Source organism: Atractosteus spatula, chromosome 14 (assembly GCF_055471065.1).
Source record: "Atractosteus spatula isolate fAtrSpa1 chromosome 14, fAtrSpa1.hap1, whole genome shotgun sequence".
Taxonomy (NCBI): Eukaryota; Metazoa; Chordata; class Actinopteri; order Semionotiformes; family Lepisosteidae; genus Atractosteus; species Atractosteus spatula.
Window position 1 is genome coordinate 18280656 of NC_142719.1, and position 20764 is coordinate 18301419.

The window sequence follows — 20764 nt, forward strand, 5'->3', positions numbered from 1 at the left end:
CCAGAGTGTGTGAGTGTTACTGATTGGGAATAAAAGCACAGAAGTTCTTCGGGTTTTTATTCGGCCTTTAGAGGTCTAATCAGCTGTTGTTAAGATGTCATCATTTCATTAATGAGGCAGAAGAAACATGTTAAATGTTTGCCATGTGTTATTTGATGACGGAGTTCTGTTAACGTAATTGTACTAGTACTCGCTTGTAATCTTATCTAATGTTTCCTTTGTACTTCCACTTACAGTAAGTCCAACTTTGTAAAGGCCAAGTCGCCCCTGAATAAGATTATTTGCTAAGGAAATAACACAGAAACAAGTCAGGAGACTGGTTTTAAACCACAGAATAAATTCAGTTGGACCTGGCTGCCCAATATGAGGAGGAATAAACCAATGATCTCATAAGTGACTATCTCTTTCTTTTTCTGATCTCCCACAATTTGGCACAGCCCATTTGTAATCAACGTGGCTCCAGACAGAACAAGATCTTATGCCTCTTAACCATGAACTGGGTCCTTCTTTGTTTTAAAAAAATGGTATGAACACACGCCGCTTCAATTTGGGAGGCGAAGGAATGGCTTTCATTTGGAAGGCAATTCAGGAACAAGCAACTGAGTAGCACATGAGTAGAGGCAGCATTATGGAGGAGTAAGGGGGCTCTGGACTTGGAACTGGAAGATTGGGTGTCAAATGCTGGGAGATCGTTCCCTTAAGCAAGGTACATCTCTCCAATCGCTTCAGCTTAATGAATTTAATAATAATAATAATAACACATAAATCCACTACACTGCTGTATGTAACATCCCAAAGGTGGTTTTCGCTTGCCTGAATTATATAAATACCATACCTTGTGGATCTCTGTTCAGATGTGTGGGTGTCTGTGACTTGAGGAGTGTCTGCACTGCCTGGGGAGGTGTATGAATGTGGTTTATGTACAAGGCCACATTTAGAATACTGCATTCAGTTTTGGTCACTGTGATATAAAAGAAAGATACCTGTATTGTCACTCTGGAATCAGTTCAGAGACGAGCCCATTCCTGTGCTCAATGGTCTGTCCTACAGGGAGGAGCTAAAAGAAAGCTTTTTAGCCGTGGTATAGAGGAGACTGCTTAAGAACCTGAACTTGTTATTCGAAATCCTCACAGCATCGACAAAGCTAACCCCATAGACTTGCGTGCATGTAGAATGGACATCTGGAGGAACTACATATAGGAACAACAATAGGTAAAGGCTGGAACAAGTTACCCAGCCATGTAACAAGATGTTACCTTGGAAAAAGCTGAATAAGGTACTTGGATCAATTACTGACTAAAAACCAAATAAGCTAGATAGAATGAATGGGCTTTTATGGGTTTCGTTATAAATGAAAAAACAATCTGCATTTTTTTTGACAACGTCGAATCACATTTTATGACAGCAGCCTCACGCTCAATGACTGGAATGCTGTGGTGTTTGGATTTGGGTTTCCTGTTGTTGCCTAAGGTTTTGACATTTTGCTTTGGTGATACCACAGTGGTTGTGGGGAGCTGAAATATTTCCAATTCTACGTATCATCTCTCAGCTCCTACATAGTAATGTAGTAACAGGCACTAAGACTCACCTCCACGTTATCAGTCATTTTGAATTTTTTTTAATTTTAACATTTTTTTTAAATGCATTTTGTAAGTGAAGAAAAAGGCGCTCCAATAAATAAAAAAGTTTTGATGATTAGGGTACATTCCTGCAAGGTTGAGACTGGCAGAGAAAATACATTTGAAAAAAAAGATGCAGAATACCTACACCATGAATGGCTTTTATTATAGAAAGTGTCTTTTGCTCTAAAGGCAGATTTTGTGCCATGGAACCCCAATTCATTGAAATCTACTGTTGATTCTGCATGACTGCACCCCACCCTGAATGCAGACATCTTACAGACATTTGGACAGGCATTTACCTCACTGTTAGATTAGCTTCAAGATTTGTTTCGGCACAACAGCAACCCCAAAAACGGAGGAAAAAAAACTCAATGGCATGATATAATATTTGCACTGGTGAAATATGAGTTTCTATTTATGAACAGTTACAGCAGGGAGGCCAGGGGGCCCATCCAGCCTGTATGCTAATAGCCGATTGACCTGAGGAGTTTCTTGAAAGAAGCCAGGATAACAGCCAACGTGGCTGGGTAGTTACGGAGCCTGACTTGTCTCAACCCTTATCATAAACATTCATTTTCAGGAGAGCTGCATGAAAAAAATGACTTGATCATTAGACATACAGGGAGGAAGTAAAAATGACTGCTGGCCGTATATATAGTACATTTGAGGCTACGTTCAATATTGAACACAGCTCAGTGTCACTTCATGAGAACGCTGTCTTCAATTGGGTTGTAATGCTAAAGCTGGATTTTGCTGAGCGCAGGGAGTCTTTCAGGACTTCATGCCTGTAAGTGAGAAGCAGCAGGTAACAAAGTCGAAAAACCAGGTCGGCATTCCAGTCAGGTTCCAGTTCATTCGCATGCCCTTGAGCAAAGCAAGATCTAGCACTCCACCGGTTTAACACTTCAAAAGCTTTCCCTGTTGTGCTATCCGTGCGGCCCCAGCCTCCTTCACTGCAAAACTGCTGAGGTTACTGCGCAGGAGACGATAAGAAGAAAAAATGACGCCTTTTCTTCAGCCCTAAGGACAGTGGGACAGACACCCTGTTATTAATGCATTTGCAGCTGACTGCATTCAGCCGATTGCAGCTGATTGCAGTTTTCCGAAAGGAGCGCCTTATCTCTGCCTCTCATTCCGCTGCGCTCTGCGTGACACATTCCTGGGGCGTGTCGGTTCATGTCTCGGAGTCAACAGGGCATGTATTATTGAGAGCCACAGAGGAGAGAGAGAGGGGTGATGAATTCACAAGGTGCTGGGCTGGCGGATTTTTAAATGACTCTGTCATAGTTATTGAGCACAGCAAAGAAGCAAGCCTTAGTTTCAAGGGACCTGTGATACAATGCTGTGCACCTGTAATGTTAAAGGAATGTTTTCCAGAGCTCTGATTAGATGCATCAAGGGTCTGAATATTGTGGGCCTGTTGCTTACCTGTCTTCTTCAAGAGCATTCCTTCTCATCTACTGGAGGAGACTTTTGCCATTTTCTATAATTTCTTTCTAGCTGGGACCTTGATGGCAAGCTGTGTGGTTTTCAGTTCGTTTTTTGGCTGAGTGCTCAGGGCTTTATGTTCATGCTGCACAGGTAGAAGAGAGAAATGCTTCTCTATGCTTTTGGTGAAAGCAGCAGGTTTCATAAACACTGACTTCCTGCCACTTTACCTTTGATGAGCCACTTCGGTAACTACGGTGGGGGCTGGAAATGAGACTCCGTACAGCTACAAAGCTCTAAAGAGCTGCTCGCTATCAAACGTGTCATCACCAAGTGCTGGATATTTCAGGCTTGTTAACTCGATTCATGTACAGTAAATCTGTGTGGATACAGATATGTAAATCCCACACTGCCAGATTACACAAGTTTATCCTGCTGATAAAACTGAATCAAACTGCTGTGCAACAAGAAGATGAGTTTTGATTCTAGTAGCAAGGAAAATATTTAGCATGAAAAGCTCCTGGCCACATTTCATAAAAAAAAATAGGAGCACAAAAACGGCTACTTAAAACCCAGACCACATTGTTACCACTTATGTGAGGGGATTATATTTTCTTCTTTTATAGGCACTACAAATCTGTCTTAAAATTCAATATAAACTATCTCAGTTTGTCAAAAGGTCCTTTATCCTGTTTTTTTTTTTAAGTCGGTTACTTGACCTTGAGTTTTACTCTTGGGGATTCAGCTTGGCTTCACCTGTGCAAAACTACAAAGAAGCCATCATTCAGGAAGGCCCAAGAGCATAAACAGGACGCCCCAGGTACACTGGAAGAGTACCAAGCTCAGACAGGGAACAGAGAGGCTTGTTCATACAGGGAGAGTGGAGTGGCACTGATCTGTGTCTTGATGAAACAGTACTACAAATGCTAAATGCCTCTCTCTCGGCCTACAGGACTTTGCTGACAGCCACCCTATTTGCCATACACTCAAGCTCATATGCTAACGACCGTCACGGGAACTAGTATTTCTGTACAGGTATCAGAACCTCCGCGTCCCCCCCTCTGTGTTTAACCTTGTCTGTACCGTATCTGGAAGGCAGACAGCAGCACACTGTCTCTCAGAGGCACCAGAGAGTTATTTGTGGTGTCTGGGGAGCTGTCGTCCAACAAAGAGATTCTGTCTTTTCTTTCCCTAATTGCCTTTATTTAGGGAGGATCAGCTTAGAGATACCGTGGAGCCCCTGAAAAGCTACTTTCACACACTGCCGACGTTAAACTGTGAAGGGGAGCTCACCCGCTATATCAATGTTACAGGTGCAGACTCAGCTGCTAGAGAGAGACCAGTGCCTGGTCCGCATCACGTGAATGAAAACTGCATCCGATTCCCACTTGTTTTGGAATTTAGGATTCTGTCCTAATTCTTGTTAGAAGGACTGAGCCTTTCTGAACCTGAGTGAAGACGATCCACCCAGGTATTATCCAGAGAAGCTCTTTTTCAACAATGTTACAATCATCTCTTTGTTATTACACACCCATCAATTAGGGACATTTGGCGAAGACGAAAACCTGCACACTCGCAGGTGTGTGTCACAGCACCAATCGCAGGCTGCACTTTTCACCTATAAAGCCACCACGAACTGGGCTGCCTGCACTGTGGTGGTGCAATGGTGCGACTCCTCCCAGTGCACAGCTGGTCAAGGCTAGCTGGTGTAATTACACAGGTTCAAAACAGTGACAGTCGGTTCATAGGGCCCAGGCTGGGCACAAGGAAAGTGTTTTTACTGGTGAGACTAGACAAGCTACAGTATATCAAGGTTACAGGTGTGGACTCAGCTGCTAGAGAGAGACAAAAGAGACAGAACCCATTAAAAACTGTACATCACACATATCCTAGCTACTCGGTACTGGCTTCCAGTTAAAGTACATACAGAAACCAAAAAACTGTTACCAGAGGTGATGTCTTGGTCAGTCTACATGTGGTCAGCACTAACTTAATTTATCTGTATCCTTTGCTATATGTTAGGGCTCTGCTGAGCTGGAACTTTCTACCTTGCTGTATATGAATCTCAAGAGCTTCTCAGACCAGTTCTGTGCTTATTTAAGGCTCACACTTACCAATTAGCTTTTGATTTTTGACCGATTCAGTAGTTACGTAACTGTGGGGCTTAATGGCCTGTAGCCAAATCCATTGTCCTTCAGTTGTACCTTAAGTGCTCCACCAGCCCAGGCATGTTGCATACAGAGGTCTCGTTATTCTCGGTCCACCTGAATGTACTTGTTTCCTTTTCTCAAGGTTGGAGAAAGGTGACGACTGAAAGGCTTTGCAGGCACATGGGCCTCAAGGCCCAGCCACACTCCCGTTTGGGCTGACAGGAAGCAAGCATGTCCATAATCAACATCTCCAGTGGTGTGGCTATTTCTACACACCTAAACAGAGAAGCCCCCCGAAAGAAGCACACAATACAAGTTGCTGCCTGACTCGATCGTGGCTAAGATAACCAGTGAAACGTATTTTGACTAACACACCTTGGCGTTGAGCACCAGGTGCCTGCCAACACCAACTAAAAGTAATGCTTAAAAGTTTCCCTCACCCATGACTTAAAACACTCCCTTCTTTTTATGTTCTCTGTGAAGTGCTTTCCCTGCGCTGGCAGAGTGATTGTTTTTTCCCCTCGGGACAGTGAATTAGGCCTGTGGCATTCCCTGCCCTTTCTGCAATCACTTCCCCAGCCACATCTGGCAATGTGGCTGGGGAAATGGCTGAGGCCTGAAACAACTTCTTGTTTTTGCACCTCACACTCTTAACTGACGGAAGGCAAGCGCTTACTGTGCCCTCCCTTAAAAGAGCAAGACCACACAGGTCACACCAGACTTACCAGAGTGCACTGACGGCACTGTAAACCAAGGGTAAACTTGGTTTTAATCATCTTCTAAACATCAGATGTGCAGTGAGACCATTCCTACCAGTTATTTTAAATCCTCTGTGTTAATATGTACGTACTGTAGCTTGAGGCATGTACTATGGAGTAATTTTGCCCAGATTCTGAGATTACACAGATTGCTCCCGTATTACGCAGGGAGACTGTATACCTGCAGACAAGCACCCCCACCCTCAGAGAGAGCTCCACGGTGCTGTGGAGGAGAGTTCACATTGCTGCAGGGGAGGACCCTGGCCAATGAAAGGTGCTCAAGAAAGGCTTTTGACACGGGAAGCCACTGACCCCCTGTCCAAAAACTCTGGGAGTCAAATTCAGTTGCCAGGTACTAAAGGCATCATTTTGAGAGGGGTCAAAAACAGCATTTTTTAAAACTTTTTCCAGTGTTTAGACTCTGCTCAATTTTCATGGTTGAGCATTTGAGTGCTCACAATTTTTTTAAAGGCAAAGTACCTGTTGTTTTGCCATTCTTGAATAAAAATAACATTGTCTGTTTGGTCATACAGTACACATGGGGTCTGGAACCTCGTAAAGCGTACTGTACCCCAGATAGTGTCTGTGGAGACCAGTCAGTGACCCAGGGTCAAACACAAAACATCTCTACCCTGGAGCTCCACCTGGGCCACTCTGAAGTCTGCAAAGAAACTTATCAAGCATGAAGATCTCGAAAAGCAGAGGGAGCATTACAGGGCTTCCTAGAAGACACTAAAGCCTGAAATGTTTAGGAATGCTTACCACAGATAACCCACAGGGTATTTCATTTCAACTTTGCTTAAGCTTTCCCTGGTCTGTATCATGCTTTAGCACTCGGTTAGTGTATTTCACCAATGTTGTGCCATGATTCCTCTGCGCTGTACTTCAGTTTTAACCTTGACATACTGTACTATACAATAACCTATCGGCTTGTTGATGACCTCCCTGAGCTTCAGAACCACAGATCTGGTCTTGCTAATGCTTTCCTGTGCTAACAGCAGATGGTAGGTGGGTGTGTAGCTCCAGAGCGAAATTAAATTAAAATGTGCATCTTAGAAAAAGAGCCATTTAAAGGCTTTGCATTGTAAGTTAAAAGCAGCTTATTTTCCTATCAGTTGTGTATCCATTGCTATAGTAACAGTGGGGTAGGTAACTGAACACTAAACTGAACCAACGAGCCAGGAAGAGTGTCTGATAAGGCTCCCTTTGTACTGCTGTGCATTGTAAGTTTTTTTTTAAGTCAGCAAAGGACTTATTCTGTGACCTTAATTATACTGTAGCAAATGACTTAGCTGGAAGCTCCTAAAAGTTTCCTTTGATCCATCAAGAAATGAGACTCAAGGGAAAGTTGTTTCTACTTTAAACATACCAAGCAGGTTAGCCATATTGTTGCCGTCGTTTTGTTTTTGCTGCTATTTAAGAAAAGTATAACTCGAGGAACATTTTCCACTCTTCTGGGAAAGGCATGCAGTTACTCGTGACTGGACAAGCTCTGTCAACACCACAGGCCACAGATACTGACTAGGGCTGGCTGGGGTTCCAGTACACCTTTCTGAACTGGGATTCTACAGGAAGTCTGCTGCCTGCACCTGGAAACCGCTTCTGTCAGGGCCTTCCCAGACGCACAAAGCTTTTCAAATATACTGTGCAGGATGAAGTCTAAAGACATTGGTTTTTAGACATTTTTAAAGTAAGCAATTTTTAAAGCTCTGTTCTCTGTAGGAATAACTGCCAATAACTGTTGATTCCAAAACTGGGTGGGTATAAAAGAGGAAAGGTCTGCCATTCCAAATTTCTGAGGAAAAAGAAAGAAAAATATGCATTAATGGCGGTCGACCCTCCACAGCCAAATATTTTCGACCACCTTTGCCATCTCTTCAGGAAGGGAATTTCCCCTGACGGATTCCAGGGAATGCAGGCTGCTGACCTCTTTACTCCCCCCTGGAGCCGGGTCGCTGTGTGCGCCAAGCTCCCGGATTCCCCACAAGGAACTCTTGGCAGGTCTGGAGCAGGGAAGAGGGAGGGGAGAGGCACCGCCTACTGGAATGCAGTTCTGGCTCTGCATCCTCTTGCAACATCTCATTGCTCATCGCTGCACAACTGCAGATATCCGAGGTCCTCTAGATAAGAGCAACACACAGAGAATGCTTTAGCCTGCTGGTCCCCACTCCTGGTCCTGGAATTGGCACCGTAGAGCTGATTCAGGGTGTAAAGAGCCCATCTGGACTGAAAACCTGCAGAAAAGCCACTCACCCAGGAGCGACTGGGGACCACAGACCCTCCCGTAACTGCTTCAGTTGTGTCTCCCTGCAACATAGTCCTGATCAAAACTCAAGCCACGTCAACGTAAGATGCTTTCGCAAAACAGCAAGGCCCCTGCCGAGCCTGGGCACCTATTCACTCTTCTGCTTTTATCTTATGGTTTTTCTTGCTGGGGTCAGGATTCAGATCAAGGAGCCCAAGGAAGAAGACATCCTGCGTGCTTTTCCTTTTAAAATATCACAGCTGTACTCCTGAAGTGTCTGCAAACATCAAACGCAGAGGACCCTGTTCTCAATCCCATAGCACGAGAAATCTTTAATTTAAAGTGGCTCTTGTATATGTGGACTGTGGGTTCCTTTTCTTAAATACACAAAGCTGAAGTTCAGAATAAATATAGAAAAAAAATCAATGCAATTGGTTTAATTAACACCCGCCTGGACAATGTCACAGGTTAGTTAGCCCCCAGCCTGCCTTACACCTTTTGAACCCAGCGGTTCAGTGCAGCTGAAGGCAGCAACAGCACTGTGGGCCTCGTTAATTGCCACAGCCCAGCCAGTAGTTTGTTTCTGTCTTGTCAGTTTAAGATCAGTGCACTTGATGCTTAATCAAGCTCTGATTCTAGTGTGCTGGCAGCATTTCAAACCAGAAGAATAATATACTCCTCCAGCGTATATTTCTCACAGAAAAAAAACAACAAAAGTGTACAAAATCACTCGGTTCCTGGGCTCCTGCTGAAGTCAGTGCTTCCCCGTCCAGGGCCTGGTGATCTCTGACCCAAGCCCATACTTGTCTGTGAAAATGAAAATCATGTTCTTCAGGTTACAGAGATTCTCTGCATTTTCTGAGAAATTCCTCGGAATAAGTGAAATCAGTTTCCGTATAAATCGGCGTGCATTGTATCATTACTGTAAACAATGGAGCTATGTACTATGAAATCTGAAAGTCTGCCCTTTAAAGTGAAATCCTACTGCTAGCCAAGTGAGTAGTTTAGATTTGCACAATGTTGTAGTGTTTCATAGCCGTTCAGGGACGCCAAATATGTAATCATAGTGGCTCTCTGAAGGCACCAGTTCTGTAGGGTTTGGGCATTTACTGAGACAATTATTAATTGTAGCAGTAAATCACAAAATTGATTCTTTTGATGGCTTTAGAATCCAACCATGCGACATAACTCAAACAACGCACACACACAGGTACTAATACACGAGGATACATTTATTAATACATAGAATATGCATGTAAACCTAACAGATCTTATCGAGAGGGTTATCAGAATACAAAAGGTATATATTCAATCAGTTACGAAGTGTTACACATCAAGAGGACATACGTTCAGTATATCATTCATTAAGACCGTTTCGTAAATGAACTTGGTTATAACTTCTACATTAGATACTCAAAACAAGTACATAACTCTTAGGAATTAAATTGATATCAACTGGTTGGGATAACAATTGAATTCTCGAGCTGTAATGCATTGAAGTTGAATACTCATCCAATTTCTGGGGATTCAGATCTCCTGCAGGCACAAACAATCAGCTGCAGGCTTGTTGCTGTCCAATCCGCGCTCTCTGGCTCCGTGCCAGGCTGTGCTGTGCGGCTTGCGACGGTGCGCTGCTGATGCTCACTGACCGGCTAGTTAGTGTTGGCTTTAACTAGCAAAGTTTGTGCACAGGAGAAAAGATGACTGTGGATCCCAGCAAGTCAGGAAGAGGACCGGTTCGTTCCTGATGAAGAGCTAGTTCTGAATAGTGATTCAGCTGTCCACAGTTCTGACCTGTCCACGAGGCCTGCTGCTGGTTACTCTCTGGCAACCTCCACTCTAGACTCTTAGAACAAAGGAAAGTTCTGGCACTCGGACACACTGGCCGTTCCGTGGTTGTCCGGGCTGAGTCTCGGGATGGTCAGGAGGCGCGCTGCGAGAATGTCCTGCCCTTGGGAGCCTTCTGCTCCTGGGCCGTCCTGCCCTGGAATTCTCCTTTGAATTCCCTTTAGAACAGTCCACAGAATCCTCTCCAGAATCTTACTGAATCTCCCGAATCTGAATCTTGTTGAATCTGAATCTCCAGGCCTGTGTTGCCTGTTTTTACCTGGAGGAACTTCAGCTCGTTGATTGGCTGAAAGTTCCATGGGCATCAGAGTCCCACGTGGGTTACTCAGCCCTACCAGTCCCTGATTGGTTGATCAAGGTGAGATATGAGTCACTTAGTCCTGACACTTAGTAATGCAGTCCAGATGTCCATCCGGCACTCCCTAGACTGATAGGCGCCAGTGGATGACCATTGATCATGATAGCCAGACTTAGCTAAGTGCATCCCCCTTTGGGAGCTGTCCTAGGAAACCTTAAATCACCCTGCACTAATGGTCTCTCTGTGGCTGCACCACAGAGATGAACAGAGAAATGGGGCCTCATTTGGGAAGCTCAGAAACACTTAATTCTGCCTTATTATTAAGCCTCGCCGCTACATATCCCCCCTTTTTGAAGGTCACGAGGTCCTGAGGCGTTGTTGCCTTCAAAACAAAACAGAGTTAAGTGATGTCCCTTGCCATTAGAACATTAACCTTAAATGTCCACATTACTCCTCGAGAATTCATACCGGAACCAGCATTGGATACAAACAGGATGAATAACATCTGGAGTATGTATAAACACGGTAGGAGACATTATCTAAGTCTAGGAATTACACATCAGGAAGCTCACTGTCAATATCTGATACCTCTGTAGTAGATATTTGGGGAGAAGTCACTTCCTTTCTTTTGACATGCTACCTTTGACTCATTCATGCTACCCGGAGTACATCTTGATGTGAGAGTACATCATTCAGAGTACACTGTCAGTTAAATGTGGTGTGTTGACCAGCCATTTACGTCCCACCTGCTCTTCATGGGGTTCATTAACCTCCCTCTGCCCATTAGTAGCTTTACACCCTTCATTGGTGAATCGTTTAGACACAGCCAATGGATAGCTTTGGTAGCCATACCCATCTCAAGATTTGGAACCGAATTCAATCTTGGATTGCCTTCTGGGTGAACTATGAGCGATGGGGTTAATGTCACACACTCCTCTACTGAGAAGAGTGGAATCAAGTGGGTTGGGATTTGTGCCGTGATTAGACTGGCTACAGTGGCACTAAACTCCCTTAACAGGTCTTGTGTCAACATTCTGGCCTGTTGCACACAAGCATAAACCCACTGTATAACACCAACAATCATGTCCACTGGTTGGGGAATAAGGTTTAACCCTGTTGCATAGGAAGTTGCCTGTAGGATTTTCCCTAAGCTTTCCAACTTTTGCTGCTGTTGATACAGTCTGTCACTACCTTCTGGCCTCTCTGACACCTGCCTTCTTGGGGCAGTCAGGGTGAGAGTGCCAGTAGCACACAAACCTACCAAAAAGAGCAAATGCACAACAGTGGTGGCAGCAATCAGTCCTCCCAAAAGTCTTTTAGGGTGGCTGATCCCAGTCATCTCCTTCTGAGTGACTGTTGCCTTTCTAAGCTGGTGCAGCGTGTACATGGTGTCTTTCTCAGTATGCCATGTGGCATCTTGGGCACCAACATCCTGGAAATCTGGGGAGATCTGACGCAGCTGCTGATGCTGCTCCTCCATTTCCAGGGCATCTGCTTTTTCGATTTGTTCATGCCTGTGCTCTAGGAACCCTGCAGGGGGTGGTGCAGCGGTGGAGCATGCCTGACCCTCGGCTGAGTGGTCATCTGGAGCACCTGAGTGATCTGGGATTGTTATCCCATTCTCACTGTTCCGGTCCACCGTGCACACTTCCTGATTGAGGAATCCCTCTATCGGCATGTTTACAATCGTTCGCTGGGCGTGGGTGTAGGACACCTGCTCGCTCCCCCCTTCCCTCGCTAGGGGTTCAGGGAGCTGCCCCAGCACTGGGATAGCTAGTTCACTGTCTTCGAACTCACTATCACCCACCAGGCCCATGTCAGTACAGGCGGGGATTCTGACACCCCTCTTTGCGATGTCCTGCACTGGCAGGCGGGTGACTTGACCATCCAGCTCCAGTCTGGGTGAACCACTGTTGGTCAGACTCAGACTGACAGACTGAGCTGGTGGCTGTAAGAAAACTGGCTCGGCTTTCATTCCCTGTCCCTTCTGGGGGACTGGGTGTGTTGGAAACCCTGCCGTTGAGGCAGGAACAATCAGGTCAGTCTCACTCACTACCTGGTAGTTGTGAGAAATAATGTTACCTGACTGCAGGTTCCCTGGGTCACAGCAGAGGGAATCGGCATCTGGGATCAGGTGTGTCCACAGCGCAGTAGTCTCAGCGTCCAGCTGGACCTCCTGTCTAACCTGTGAATGTTGCACCAGGGGCACCTGGCGGTGGCCCCATGACAGCTGCTCAAGCAGATCCTCACTGATAGAGGACCTCTCAGGGCTAAGGGTGAGGGCTACATCACCAACCTGCTCTCCTGTCATCTGGATCCCTTCCACCACTGCAGGGTGGTGGTCCTGACCCCTCTTGGGTGCCAGGGTGCACAGGGAAAGCTCCTTTTCATCGCCAGGTGGGGAGATCTGCTCCTCTTTAGGGATGTAAAAGGGGTGTGCTTTACCTGGTGGATCAGGCGGCTGCTTGGAGCACCGCTCCTGTGGCATGGAGGCTGTTGTGACCTTGGCCAGGGCACGACTTCCCTGTATATCTGGGAAACAAGATAATATTTTTATTTCTTGTCCAGAGGGAACAGAAGGAATCTCCGCATAGGCTTCTGTGTTCGGTGGGCACTGTGTGAGCACAGTCTGCCTCTTGGCCCCCCTTTCCTTCTGTACAGAAGGCTTAGGAGCCTTGACCTGTTTCCACACTTTGCCTTTCTGGTGATCCACCAAAGGTTCCTCTCTGAGTCGCATGCCCTTTTCTTTTTCTACCCGTTTGAGCTTGCCGTGTGACATCAAACACCTTTCAACCTCAGTGTCAATCAGTGTCTCACTGGGTAAGACATCTCCCATGGCAGCCTTGAGGTAAAAGCTTCCTGCTTTTCCTCTGTGTTTTACTGCCTGCTCTGTGACTTCAGGGGTGGAGTCAGCACTCGCTTGGGAGTGGCCGACCTCATCCAGGCAGGAACCCTTCCGCTCAATCAGATAGACTGAGGGAGTGGGAGGGGGCGGGTCTCCGCCTCCTCCAGTGGAGAGTATCAGCTCATTCACGCTTCCGGCAGCCTTGGGGAGCGGTTGTTCCTGTCCTAATAAAGCTTGTTCAAGCCTGGCCAGGCGGGTGGCTACTGAATCCTTTTGTTCAGCCTTTTCTAGCCCTTTCCCTCCCCCGGTGTTCTCATGGCACTTAGGACGCTGGGTGCGGTCCTGTGTGCCTGCTTTGGAACGGGGCTTAGCCAGCTCAGGAGCCTGTGCTCCTTCGAGCAGGAGGGAATTAACCCTGCTGGCTCTGACGGCGAACACGGTCGCTTTAGCAGCTTTTTGCTCAGAGCGACTTTGGACATCATACTCCCAGGCTTTCTGCACTAATCTCTTAATATCAGTCACTTTCATTGTCTGTGCATCTGTATGCATTAAGATCATCTTTCTGACTGATGGGTGGAGATTCGCAATGAATAAACCCTTGAAATGTGTGTTCTCTTCGCAACCCTCATCATTTCGCCCTGCAAAATAAGTTCGTCTAAGTCTCTCGTAATATTCGCGAGGGGACTCTGCTCTCTCGTGCTTAATGTTAAGGGCGGCGGCTATCGCGGCAGTCGGGTCAATAAACGCACTGTATTCTTCGATAAGTGCTTGACATAGCTGCTCAAAGTCATTACAGACTTCTTTCATCTGCCTAGCCATCCACTCATGTACAGCTCCGCTGGTAGTTTTCCTGACCAGAAACACTTTCTCCTGTTCTGTGGCGTTTGGCAGGAACTGCAGGTTATACCTGAGGTCTTGAATATAACTCTCGATATTATTCTCTGACACTGCGGGGTCAAATCTCTCTATGTCCTTCGCTAGCTCTCTCAGAGAATGGAGATTTATTCTTCTAGCTTCTCCGCTGACGGAGATATGGAAGAGATCGTGGTCAGACTTGTCGCTGCTAGAGAGAGTGCTTAATAGCGACTCGAATTCAGACCTTTTAGCAACCATCGTTAAACTTAAAGAGTATTACTTTTAAGCACGAAATCACAGTTTTACCACAGAAAACCACAAGATCAAGTATGCAATCAACCCTGTAGATCGCAAAAGATCACAAAACACTCAAGCACTGCTTAAAGAGCAAGGGGAACTTTTTCTTTCGGCTTTCAGCACACTGTATTATCGTGTATGAAACCCGCGGCGTTTTATATGAATTATTCCGCTTGGTTGATTCATTTCAGTCTTGCCACGCCCACCCAGGGACGCCATAAATGTAGTGTTTCATAGCCGTTCAGGGACGCCAAATATGTAATCATAGTGGCTCTCTGAAGGCACCAGTTCTGTAGGGTTTGGGCATTTACTGAGACAATTATTAATTGTAGCAGTAAATCACAAAATTGATTCTTTTGATGGCTTTAGAATCCAACCATGCGACATAACTCAAACAACGCACACACACAGGTACTAATACACGAGGATACATTTATTAATACATAGAATATGCATGTAAACCTAACAGATCTTATCGAGAGGGTTATCAGAATACAAAAGGTATATATTCAATCAGTTACGAAGTGTTACACATCAAGAGGACATACGTTCAGTATATCATTCATTAAGACCGTTTCGTAAATGAACTTGGTTATAACTTCTACATTAGATACTCAAAACAAGTACATAACTCTTAGGAATTAAATTGATATCAACTGGTTGGGATAACAATTGAATTCTCGAGCTGTAATGCATTGAAGTTGAATACTCATCCAATTTCTGGGGATTCAGATCTCCTGCAGGCACAAACAATCAGCTGCAGGCTTGTTGCTGTCCAATCCGCGCTCTCTGGCTCCGTGCCAGGCTGTGCTGTGCGGCTTGCGACGGTGCGCTGCTGATGCTCACTGACCGGCTAGTTAGTGTTGGCTTTAACTAGCAAAGTTTGTGCACAGGAGAAAAGATGACTGTGGATCCCAGCAAGTCAGGAAGAGGACCGGTTCGTTCCTGATGAAGAGCTAGTTCTGAATAGTGATTCAGCTGTCCACAGTTCTGACCTGTCCACGAGGCCTGCTGCTGGTTACTCTCTGGCAACCTCCACTCTAGACTCTTAGAACAAAGGAAAGTTCTGGCACTCGGACACACTGGCCGTTCCGTGGTTGTCCGGGCTGAGTCTCGGGATGGTCAGGAGGCGCGCTGCGAGAATGTCCTGCCCTTGGGAGCCTTCTGCTCCTGGGCCGTCCTGCCCTGGAATTCTCCTTTGAATTCCCTTTAGAACAGTCCACAGAATCCTCTCCAGAATCTTACTGAATCTCCCGAATCTGAATCTTGTTGAATCTGAATCTCCAGGCCTGTGTTGCCTGTTTTTACCTGGAGGAACTTCAGCTCGTTGATTGGCTGAAAGTTCCATGGGCATCAGAGTCCCACGTGGGTTACTCAGCCCTACCAGTCCCTGATTGGTTGATCAAGGTGAGATATGAGTCACTTAGTCCTGACACTTAGTAATGCAGTCCAGATGTCCATCCGGCACTCCCTAGACTGATAGGCGCCAGTGGATGACCATTGATCATGATAGCCAGACTTAGCTAAGTGCATCCCCCTTTGGGAGCTGTCCTAGGAAACCTTAAATCACCCTGCACTAATGGTCTCTCTGTGGCTGCACCACAGAGATGAACAGAGAAATGGGGCCTCATTTGGGAAGCTCAGAAACACTTAATTCTGCCTTATTATTAAGCCTCGCCGCTACAATGTAATACAGTAGAATCCTTGCACCTAAAATATAGTACATTTTGGGCTTTTGTAAAAGCATCAGACATCACATGCAAAGCTCACAAACTAAGTGTTTAAAGACCCCACACTCCCAGGAAAGAGGGGGGGGGGGCACCTGCCTGGGTCCCCCTCCTATGACAGAGCTGGGTGTGGGATCTTTCTGGGGTCACCCCAACTGTGCTGACCGGCTCGCTCTTCTGCCTTACAGGACCACCATGGACGAGGCGGAGAAGTACCAGCAGAGGCTGCAGGCCATCGCGGTGAGTCGGGGGGACGCTGGCCGCAGCGATCCTGGCTTTGTGTTAGTCTGGGGGTCCTGAATGGAGCTGACAAGGGAGCAAAAGCTCACTTCCAAGCAAAAACAAGCTGTGTATTAATTAAATAAGCTCCCACTGAAATATGCAAGACTTTCCAGTGTAGATATTACAGTGACGCCCTTCAAAGAGGGCATAACTGGATTGCAGTTACTAGAAACATGATATAATGATAAACTACAACTGCTATTTGTTTTTTTGAAAGCATTACTCAATGGAGTAGCCCAGTGGTTAACATTGCTGCCTTGCAGTACTGGGGCCCTGGGTTCAATTCCAGACCTGGGGTGCTATCTGTGTGGAGTTTGCATGTCCCCCTCATGTTCGCTTGGATTTCCTCCAACTGTTCAAAGATAGGCTGGCAGGTTAATGGGCCCTGGTGTGAGTGTGTCTGTATTTTTTTGTCCTGTGATGGACTGGCATCGGGTCCAGGGTGTATCCTGCCTATGGCACTGAGAAATTGTAACATACATATAAAACATTTACTGGTTCCTTCAGACGAGTGTTTTTGCCAAACCTACAACAGAGGCAAGCAATTTCAAATCCTTGAAACAGCCAGGTCACCATTTCCTGTGTCCAAATAGACCTTCTGATCTGTATTCACCACCAGACTTCATTGATAATGTCACCTAAAGCAGGGTTCTCTGCCCTGTTCCTGGATGGATATTGTAGTTTCTGGTCTTCATTCCAGCTGAGCTCTTAATCACTGAGGGCAATTGATCACTTTAATTAAATGGATGCCTTTTTCTCAAACGACATTCAAATGAGCAGCGGTGATTTTTGCCAACTCTGCACTGTCTCCTGGTTTTCCAAGCCTCTGTGGAGCTATACTTCTTGTTGTGAGATTTGCTTGCAGGTGCAGGGAGGTTCACATACAATACGTGTAAAATGTTTTTAGTGAAGAAATAGTTTAAAAAGGTCTAATCAAAGAAGCCCAGTGGTTTAATTAAAGGAACTAATTAGTCTTGGTGATTATGCTCAGTGAGAATGAAAATCAGAAGCTTCAGGAGTCCTCCAGAGCCGGGGTTGAGATCAACATACTGAAGTGGGGTTAACCTAGACCAAGTCCGTTAACGTCACCATGACAGCAGATCCCAGTGTCCACTAAGGGAAACCCCATTTACTACAGCGCTTGCAGTTTGCCAGGCAGGGAAGTCTGGTTTCAAACGGAGCAGAGGCAGACGAACAGGGCAGCCCTCCCCACGGTGTGCAGTCTCTCAAGCGCAAACTGATCCCCCTCCACTCCCTCCTGCTGCCTCTGGTAACTAAATTATTCAGGACCCCCGCGTGCTTCCTGCGCATCAGCGGCCTGTTCGCCGCAGTAAACCAACACTGCTGCGGACCCCTGGCACGCTCACTCTCCCCGTCACGGCTCCCAAAAACATCCACTCCGACCGGCCTTCAAGGCGCCGAGAAACCCGAAACGTCCTCCCTGCACGTCAGCTGGCTCGTGCGACCAAACCAGCTCGAGAGCGCGGTCATCCTGACTCTTACTGTCGGGAATAGGGAAGAGGGAATAGGTCAGACTCACACGCCACACGACACACGACCAGCACATCACCGCTGGCGACCACTCGCCTGCTGACAGGTTGGCCTACGCCACACCACTCCGTCACCTAAAACTGAAGAGAGTCCCAAGAACAAAGACTCCCGCAGTGTTCAGAATCATTTTCCGACACTGAGAAGTCTAAAAGGAGAACAGGTCACTAGGTTGACGCTTAATAATAATAAACTTTATTTTATATAGCGCTTTTAAAGGTGGCTTCTCAAAGCGCTTTACAGAATGACAACAGCAACAATTAAAAATAAACAATAAAAAATACACAAGATAAACACGGTGAGAATATGCAGAAGAGACAGTAGATGGTGGTACTAAATACAGTAGGAGCAGAGGGGTGAAGAATGGAACCAGTTAAGGAAAGGCTCTTCTAAGGAAGAAGGTTTTGAGTCTGGATTTGAAGGAGTTTACAGAAGGTAAATGATATCCGATATCCTTGGGGAGAGAGTTCCAGAGCTTAAGGATATAACAGGAGAAGACCCTGTCACCCATAGAGTGTAGATGGGCTTGGGGGACACATAGGGGACCAGAATTAGAAGAGCGAAGGTTGTGAGGTGGGGAGTAGGGCCATAATAGCTCAGACAGGAACTGAGGTGCCAAGCCATGCAGAGTCTTATGGGTGAGCATGAGGGTTTTGAAGTAAACATGAAACTTGACAGGAAGCCAGTGCAAGGACTCCAGGATAGGGGTAATGTGATCACTTGCACTAGACCTGGTCAGGATTCTGGCTGCCAAATTTTGAACATACTGGAGTTTGTTCAACATGGATTTACATACGGAGCAGAGCATTACAGTAGTCAATTCGAGAGAACACAAATGTGTTGAACAGCTTTTCAGCCACAGTGAGTGGTAACATAGGGCGTAGTCTAACGATATTTCTGAGGTGAAAGAAAGATGTTTTAACAATATGCTGCACATGTGGGTCGAATGTTAAGCCTGAATCGAATATCACCCCAAGGTTTTTCAATTTAGAGTGAAGCTCAAGTACAGTATCATCCATAGACAGGGTTACAGGATTGGCTTTCCAACATTGAAGGGGGGAGCCAATCAGCATGACTTCAGTCTTGTCAGTTAAGATGAGGGAAATTTTGAGTCATCCAAGTTTTTATGTCAGAGATGCAATTCGACAGAATAGAGACAGAGTCAGGTTTAATGCCGCAGCGCCGTGGATGGGCAAATGGAGATGCGGGGTCTGTCCTGGGGATGGAAAGCAGTTGCGTGGTGGAATCTGAGCCTTTCATGATGGTTATTCCTCCCCCCCCCATTTCAGGAGAAGAGGCGCATCCAGGAAGAGCAGGAGCGAGCGCGGCGGGAGATGGAGGAGGAGAAACTGCGGCTGCAGCAGATGAAGGTACCGAGCGTGCCCTCGGCGAGGCGGTCTTCCGTGAAGGGTCCGCAGACAGCCCGCCCCTCTTCCTGCAGAGCAGCGGTCTTCGCTCCTGCTCCTGGAGGGCCACTGTTTCTCCTGCTTGTTTCTGGACTCTCACTTGATCTGTATAATAGGCTCCTTATAAAACCCGGTGCACTGACTGAGACTCTCCAGGACCGGGAATGAATAGCGTCGGCAAACACGATGCAGGGAAGAGGCTGGCACAGGAGGGCTGCCTGGCCCGGCCTTTCGGCCTAACACAGACACGCTTGTGGTAGACGTACTGTACTTTGTGAAAAGTGGTTGATTTCCACAATATGAGCAAGCGCTCATTTTAACAAGACGGGGCACTCGATAAATGCAAGCAGCATATGACAGCAGCAGCAAGATGTAAACGATGGTCTCTGCATTGGTCCTCAAGACTTCCCGGGTTTTACAAAACAATGCCTGGACCACCTCCTCTTTGTCACCAACCTCCGCTATCAGTACTTCACAAGAATTCAAGGCCAAACCTTCAATCTGATGCAAAAAACACAAATTCAGTTGATTAAAAAAGTATCTGTATTGGGAACAGCCTTAGCACACCATGGACTTCATTTATCAGGCATTTATCATCAGGGTTTTATGTTCAACTACGTCAAAGGTTTATAAGCTGTTCTGGAGGCGATCACACTCTATGGTGCATCTGTGGTGAGAAACCAAGCTGGTCTTTTTAACAGCAAGACTGTTTCTTTTGCTTTACTACTGCATCATGCCCCTGACCAGAAGAGTCCCATCCTCTGCCCGGTTCTCACAATTCTTTTTTCTACCCACAGTTCATTTTACGGACCGGTTTGTTTACCCGAACACTTCAGTCTTCTGCTCTCCCATTGTTCCAAGACTGGCGTTCCCTTTTCCTGAATGAAGTGAACCAAGCGAGCCAAGAAGTGAATTCATTTTTTCGTTGCTGTATGGGACTAGTGCCCTCCGAAATTCTCCTGTGAAAGGCACCCCCCTAACCCTCTGTTTCTCTCTTCAGCATCGCTGTTGTATCTCCCCCACGGTCACGGTGCACTGAAAACCTCTCATCCGCAGTGCACCTTCATGCGTTAGAAACAGAAAACTAGACTTGCTGTCGTGTGTGATCTGGGCGTAGTACATGGAAAAGTTTCAAAAAGCAGCACGAAGGAAGAAGCCTAGTTAGTACCTGCTAAACGCTCTGCATCAGCACCAGCGCAGAGGAGATTATCGGCCGGTGAGGGAGCTGGACTGAGGTCTGTGTTGGGAAGTCAGGCATTTTAAGCCAGGAAATTCCAGTGACTAATCGCGCTGAGGATAGAGCACCCATCAAAACCTGCACAGGCTGATGGGCGGACTTTGGCCCGTTTTGCAGTACTACTGCAAGAGAAGCCAGCTCCAGATTGTTGTGTAGATGCTGACCGTGGAAAGCAGTTGGAATCGTTCTGTGCGCATTTGCTAAAAAAACAAAAAAAA

The 20764-nt window shown here is 46.3% G+C and overlaps 1 protein-coding gene across 3 annotated transcripts in view; it reads left to right on the plus strand.

Annotated features, from left to right (window-relative positions):
- Positions 1–20764, plus strand: part of palm3 (paralemmin 3) — a 44273-nt gene that overhangs the window by 14377 nt on the left and 9132 nt on the right. For all 3 annotated transcript variants that reach the window (XM_088932678.1, XM_088932679.1, XM_088932677.1), the window contains exons 2-3: positions 16262–16313; positions 19193–19273. In XM_088932678.1, the coding sequence (XP_088788804.1) occupies positions 16269–16313; positions 19193–19273 (126 nt within the window). In that variant the 5' untranslated portion in view covers positions 16262–16268. The remainder of the gene's footprint in view (positions 1–16261; positions 16314–19192; positions 19274–20764) is intronic.